Source organism: Bos javanicus, chromosome 4 (assembly GCF_032452875.1).
Source record: "Bos javanicus breed banteng chromosome 4, ARS-OSU_banteng_1.0, whole genome shotgun sequence".
NCBI classification, from domain to species: Eukaryota; Metazoa; Chordata; class Mammalia; order Artiodactyla; family Bovidae; genus Bos; species Bos javanicus.
This window is the reverse complement of record NC_083871.1, coordinates 107141635-107149182: the sequence shown is the minus strand read 5'-3', so window position 1 is coordinate 107149182 and position 7548 is coordinate 107141635. Positions and strand designations below refer to the sequence as shown.

General features: G+C 46.0%; 1 protein-coding gene across 1 annotated transcript; it reads right to left on the bottom strand.

Moving 5' to 3' along the window:
• Positions 1-1040, bottom strand: LOC133246854 (olfactory receptor 6V1). Its single transcript, XM_061415430.1, has one exon. The coding sequence runs from the start codon at positions 1038-1040 to the stop codon at positions 99-101; it is 942 nt and encodes a 313-aa protein (XP_061271414.1). The 3' UTR covers positions 1-98.
• Between the last annotated feature and the right edge of the window lie 6508 nt (positions 1041-7548).

Sequence of the window (7548 nt, the reverse complement as noted above, 5' to 3'; positions counted from 1 at the left end):
CGAAAGAAACTCAACAGGGGTCATTCCACCCAGGTTGGTGCCCTGCCTCCTCACAGAGTGACCTGGCTGACAGAGCCTGGCTGAGTCCCTCAGGCCCCTCACAATGCCTGGAGGAAGCCTTTCAGTCTCTGCATCTGGCCTCGTAGCACAGCCTTGAACGTCTCATTGCGGAGGGTGAGGATAAAGGGGTTGAGGAAGGGGGTGAGGACGGACGTCACCAGGGCCACAGTCTTGTTGACCTCCGCGGAGTGTGCTTTGCCAGGCTGGACATAGAGGAAGATGGTGCTGCTGTAGCCAATGAAGACCAGGGTGAGGTGAGAGCCGCACGTGGAGAAGGCCTTCTGGCGGCCGCTGGCAGAGGGGATATGTAGCACAGTGCTCACGATGTAGCCGTAGGAGATGAGGGTCACCAGGAAGGAACTGAGGACGAAGGCCAAGGCCATCACAAAGTCCCAGGATTCCAGCAGCCTGGTGTCTGAGCAGGACAGCTGCAGCAGAGGTGCATTGTCACAGAAGAAGTGGTTAATGACGTTGCCATGGCAATAACTGAGATGAACCCGGGAGAGGACAGTGGGCGCCATGGCCAGGAAAGGAGTTGCCCAGGCAGCCCCTGCTAGCTGGGCACACACAGCCCCTCTCATCAAAGTGCCATAGTGCAGGGGGTGGCAGATGGCCACAAAACGGTCCAGGGCCATGTCGGACAGGATGAGGAAGGAGGTGGAGCCCAGGGAGAAGTAGAAGTAGAACTGGACCATGCAGCCAGTGAAGGAGATGACCTTGTGGGGGGCCAGCAGGTCAGAGAGCATCCTGGGCACTGCAGTCATGGTCACCAGGATCTCCAGCAGGGAAAAGTTGCCCAGGAAGAAGTACATGGGCGTGTGGAGGTGGGTGTCGACAATGACCATGACGATGATGACTGTGTTTCCTATGAAGGCAAGAAGATAAAGCACAAGGAAGGGCCCGTAGAGCAGGATCTGCAGTTCACCAAGAGGGGAGAAGCCCAAGAGGATAAATTCAGAAGGGTGGCTCAGATTTGCCATGATCCTGGGGCTGGGAGCTTGAGGGGAAAGGAAACAAGAGACATTGATGGAGAGACAGAGAGAGACAGACAGAGAGAACCAATGACTGTGAAACAAGGCTAAAGGCAGAGAAAGAGAGGCTAGTAGGTGGTCATGGGTTAACAGAAGGAGAGATAAAGAGAGAAATAAATGGGAATATGAGAATCATTGAGAAACAGGGAATCACAGAAGGAAAAACATGGAAATCTACAGATAAGAAGAGAGGAAAACAGACAGGAGCAGATGACGAAAGACAACACGGCAACAGACATTTAGAGAGAAGGCAAGAATGGAATGAAATAGAAATGGAGGAGTGGGAGAGGAACACCCAATAGATGAGAGGGAGAAACAGACAGAGATAAGGAGAGGAGGGACATGGAAAGAGAGAATTTGTGTCAGTCATCCAGATGCCCTGAGTGTAGGGTGATGCTGGGAGTCTGTGTCATGACCCAGAGAGTCTGAGAACCCTCTTAAAGCTCCCTTTCTGTCTTTCTGGGCTGTCTTCCTGGTGAGGACCCTCCATCACTCGCATTTCTCAGTTACAATCATGAAATGAATGGGAAGTCAGAGTTTTGAGCCAATAAATTAGCATCCTTTGGGGAGGACCCCCTGGTGTATGTATGTAAAGGTGGGGAGCAGAGGAACACAGGCGGGCACAGAGACCAGCCTGGAGCTAGACAGAGACGAAGAGCATCTGCATTCTAGCTAGTGGTGGGCACTGCTCTGATGAGGCAGTGGCCCCCTCCCCATCCCACCCCTTGCCACATCCTGACTCTGCCCACTCAACCCTAGTGGTTTGGAGCATAAGTTCTGGACTTAGGTTGGATTCTGATCTGATGTTTATCAAACATAAATCTGCTGCTCTCTATTACTTCCCTCTCTTAGCCTCAGCCTCAGTTCAGTTCAGTTCAGTCGCTCAGTCGTGTCCTATTCTTTGTGACCCTATGGACTGTAGCACGCCAGGCCTCCCTGTTCATCACCAACTCCCAGAGTCCACCCAAATCCATGCCCATTGAGTCGGTGATGCCATCCAACCATCTCATCCTCTGTCGTCCCCTTCTCCTCCTGCTCTCAATCTTTCCTGGCATCAGGGTCTTATCAAATGAGTCAGCTCTTCGCATCAGGTGGCCAGAGTGTTGGAGTTTCAGCTTCAACGTCAGTCCTCCCAATAAATATTCAGGACTGATTTCCTTTAGGATGGACTGGTTGGATCTCCTTGCAGTCCAAGGGACTCTCAAGAGTCTTCTCCAACACCACAATTCAAAAGCATCAATTCTTCGGTGCTCAGCTTACTCAGATATAAAATGAAGATAATAATAGTACTAGCTTCGTGAGCTAAGACAGAGATTTAATGAATCAATTGCTTAGTTACAGTGATGGGCATGGACCAGGGGCTCAGAAATCAGTTGTTGTCTTTGTAATCATTGTCATCATATGACATCAATGAACTTAAATTTTCTTGGACCTATGATTCTTTAGAGTCAATATGTGTGTGAAGGTGTGTGTAGTGGGGATGTGTGACATTTCCAAGCTTTATTCTGTCCTTTAGAATTTCAGTTCACCAAAAGGATATTTTTTTTTAAATCTTCAATTTTCAAGGAAAATAAATTTTGCAGTACAAATGATCAGAAGTGGAAAGATTCAAGATGTGTGTAGACATAACTCTGGTCTTCTCTCTGGTCCCATAAAAGCTGCATTTGAAGCTGTGTCCTGGCCACCAGCCATGGCGTTTCAATTTAAAGAAGAGGGGCTGCCCCTCCATCAGCCTTGTACCCACTGGCAAACCTTGTGTGCGAGTGTGTGCTCAGTTGTGTCCAACTCTTTGTGACCCCATGGACTACTGAAACCCACCAGGTTCCTCTGCCCAAGGGATTCTCCAGGCAAGAACACTGGAGTGGGCTGCCGTGTCCTCTTCCAGGGTATCTTCCCAGAGATGAAACCTGCTTCTCCTGTGTCTCCTGCCTTGCAGGCAGATTCTTTATTGCTGAGCCACTGGGGAAGCCTGGCAAATCTTAATAGTAGGGCTAAAATCTATACCCAGCACTGATCAATTCAAACCCAGTCCTATGTCTGTGCTCTCTGCAAGCCTGACCCCCAAGCAAACCCAAGTCACTCACTTTAGCCTCTAAGCACTACGTCTTCTTTTTGAGCTGCTCCCATGAAGAAATCCATATCTAGAGATTCCTGCCTATTGGGTCCAGTTCATGACATGATTGAGGTGTTATCTGCAGTCCATCACCCTGGGTTAGTGGGTTTCAGCTGGAAGGGGTGGACAGGGGGTTGTGCATAGCTGGAATGGGGGTGCCCTGTGGGGTGAGTGGCTCCACAAGCTATAACATCTCTAACCCTTATGAGAATTTCCTGGTTAAAGACTTACCCTGTGTCACCACAGATCCCAGTGTAGCAGGACTGATGTGGGACCTGAAGGTGGGAAAGAAGGCTTTCTTGAGACCAGAGGAAAACACTATATCTTCTTCCCCAAGGATGAGTGTTCTTGGTGCTCTCTCTTGCTCCTGGCTTCTTGATGTGGTTTACAGCTGAGCTTATCCTGGATGGGAACTCAGACTCCAGCAAAGTGTTCTCTGTGGGGATGACAGGAAAGCAAGGAGCCCTCTGGGGATGAAGAGACACTGGTGTTACTCCTCAGATTAAAATGAGAGGCTTGCTGCTTAGAGGAAGTAACATCTGAGAAAGAGCTCTGAATGAGGAAAGGGAGAGAGACCAAGATACCTCTAAGAAGACAATGGCTTGGGATTGGTTCCTGGCCCTTGCCTTCCTCTCAGGACTGTGGGGAAAAAATGACATCATGGAAAAAGTGCAGAGAAACTTCCCCGGCTGGACTAAAATTGTGGCAGACTGGATGCCTGGCTAGGGTTAGATCCAGAGTTGCCATTTGGAGAATTTGCACCCCCCAGATCCAAAGTTCAGAGACTGGGGAGACAGGGAATGGAGACCCTGGATCGCAGCACCCTCTTGTCTGAATTTTCCAAAATGTCATCGGCGGAGGTGGGGAATTACAGATGTAAGCTTAAGAGGAGAAACCTTCCCCTCAAAGGCAGAGCCCCTGACAAACACATCTTGGGAGCTGACGAGACTGAACAGGGCTGGTCTGAGTCCTTTGGGAAAATGCACACCTGGGGGGTGAGCGAAGACAAGGTGGTAGTGGATCCAGCTCCCTGATAAACTCTGAGTCCCAGTCCTTCATCTCGGAGGAGTTCAGAATTTATGTGCACCACCTGGCTTAGCCGTCCCCTGCCAACCCCACCCAGACAGACATGATGACAAAGAGACAGCAAGCAAAAGCTTTCCACCCAGGAAAGTGCCCAGTGGTCCTGAGTTAAAGAACCCCAAGGGCTGAAAGGAGTTTCCCAGATGACCTTTCTGGACGATCTGAATCCAGAATTGAATTTTTAAGACAGAGCCATTGATAATAAAAAAATCTTTAGATGATTCTGGACAGAAATGGGGGGGAATGATAGAAGAAAGGAATGTGTTGCTGGTAGGAGCTCAGAAGGACAGACAGGATGGCCTGTCAAAGCAGAACTTGAGAATTGACAGGCAAGTGCACTGCTGGGCTTGTGTAGGCCTCATGGCTGTATTTTCTATTGCTTCTGTAGCAAATTTCTAGATGTTTGGTGGCTTAAACACTACAAATTTATTATCTTAAAGACTCTATATGTCTATATTTCTTATCATACAGGTCTTTGTTGTTGCTGCTTATTTGATGTCAAGTCCAACTCTTGTGACCTCATGGACTGTAGCCCACCAGGCTCCTCTGTCCATTTCCCAGCAAGAACACTGGAGTGGGTTGTCATTTCCTCCTCTAGGGGATCTTCCTGACCCAGGGATCGAATCTGAGCCTCTTGCATTGGCAGGTAGATTCTTTACCATTGAGTCACCAGGGAAGTCCTCTTACAGGTCCAAGGAAGTTAAAATCAGAAGGTTGTTGGAACTGTGCCTCTCTCTGGAGGCTCCTTAGGTTTTCCAGCTTCTGACAGCTGCTATGACTGAATCTAAACCCAGTCCTTTTTTTGCACTGTTCCTTGTTCTTTCAATCCCTGGACCCTGTGATGAATCTTAGTTCCTAAGTGCGGTGAGAGATTCTTAGAATGTCCACTAGTGGAGCCTCCTACCTGTGGTACCCAGAGTCTGACATGGAGATATGAGACCCTTAAGGATGGGACAGTGACCCACACAGCTAAAATGTGTCCAAGACTTATGTCGAGTCCATGATTTAATGTTCATTGTTTCTATCCAATAACATAGGGCAGCAATGTGGTTGATGTAGGGCTGGAAAGACAGAATGAGTTCTATGGGGAAACCACATGAACAGATCTCTGGCTGTCCTTTGTTTCAGAGATGAGTGTACCTGGTTCTGTCTACCCTGTTCTAATCTTAGAAGGCCTGCTGAGTTTCAAAACTGAACTGGACTGGATGGGAAACTAGGTTCCAGCAGGTGCTCTTTGTAGCAATGATAAGGAAAGCAAGAAGCCCCTGGGGGGTTGTATAATACAGCAGATGTGTTCAAACTAACACCCAGAGGCAGGGAGGTCCGTCCTAGGTCTCCAGAAGCACATAAATAAGAGGTATGGGGTGTGTGTGTTTGGGTGTGGGTGTTGAATGTTGGTCTAGTTTTGGAGTCTAGCATTTGTATAGTGTAATCTCAAAAACGACAGAATGATCTCTGTTCTTTTCAAGGCAAACCATTGAATATCATGGCAATCCAAGTCTATGCCCCAAGCAGTAATGCAGAACAAGCTGAGGGGACTGGAACGCAAAAGGAGGAAGTCAAGAAACACCTGGAGTAACAGGCAAATTTGGCCTTGGAGTACAGAAAGAAGCAGGGCAAAGGCTAATAGAGTTCTGCCAAGAGAATGCACTGGTGATAGAAAACACCCTCTTCCAACAACACAAGAGAAGACTGTACACATGGACATTACACCAAAATCAGATTGATTATATTCTTTGCAGCCAAGGATGGAGAAGCTCTAGACAGTCAGCAAAAACAAGACTGGGAACTGACTGTAGCTCAGATCATGAACTCCTTATTGCCAAATTCAGACTGAAATTGAAGAAAGTGGAGAAAACCACTAGACCATTCAGGTATGACCTAAATTAAATCCCTTATGACTATACAGTGAAAGTGAGAAATAGATTTAAGGAACTAGATCTAATAGATAGAGTGCCTGATGAACTATGGATAGAGGTTTGTGACATTGCACAGGAGACAGGAATCAAGACCATCCCCAAGAAAAAGAAATACAAAAAAGCAAAATGGCTGTCTGAGGATGCCTTACAAATAGCTGTGAAAAGAAGAGAAGTGAAAACCAAAGGAGAAAAGGAAAGATATACCCATTTGATTTTTTTTTTTAAAGAAAACTATAAAACACTGGTGAAAGAAATCAAAGAGGACACTAACAGATGGAGAAATACACCATGTTCATGGATTGGAAGAATCAATATAGTGAAAATGAGTATACTACCTAAAGCAATCTATAGATTCAATGCAATTCTTATCAAGCTACCAACGGTATTTTTCACAGAGCTAGAACAAATAATTTCACAATTTGTATGGAAATACAAAAAACCTCGAATAGCCAAAGCAATCTTGAGAAAGAAGAATGGAACTGGAGGAATCAACCTGCCTGACTTCAGGCTCTACTACAAAGCCACAGTCATCAAGATAGAATGGTACTGGCACAAAGACAGAAATATAGATCAATGGAACAAAATAGAAAGCCCAGAGATAAATCCACACACCTACAGACACCTTATCTTTGACAAAGGAGGCAAGAATATACAATGGATTAAAGACAATCTCTTTAACAAGTGGTGCTGGGAAAACTGGTCAACCACTTGTAAAAGAATGAAACTAGAACACTTTCTAACACCATACACAAAAATAAACTCAAAATGGATTAAAGATCTAAACATAAGACCAGAAGCTATAAAATTCCTAGAGGAGAACATAGGCAAAACACTCTCCAACATAAATCACAGCAGGATCCTCTATGACCCACCTCCCAGAATATTGGAAATCAAAGCAAAAATAAACAAATGAGACCTAATTAAACTTAAAAGCTTTGGCACAACAAAGGAAACTCTAAGCAAGGTGAAAAGACAGCCTTCAGAATGGGAGAAAAAAACAGCAAATGAAGCTACTGACAAACAACTAATCTCAAAAATATACAAGCAACTCCTGCAGCTCAATTCCAGAAAAGTAAATGACCCAATCAAAAAATGGGCCAAAGAACTAAATAGACATTTCTCCAAAGAAGACATGCAGATGGCTAACAAACACATGAAAAGATGCTCAACATCACTCATTATCAGAGAAATACAAATCAAAACCACAATGAGGTACCATTTCATGCCAGTCAGAATGGCTGCAATCAAAAGTCTACAAGTAATAAATGCTGGAGAGGGTGTGGAGAAAATGGAACCCTCTTACACTATTGGTGGGAATGCCAACTATGGAGAACAGTGTGGA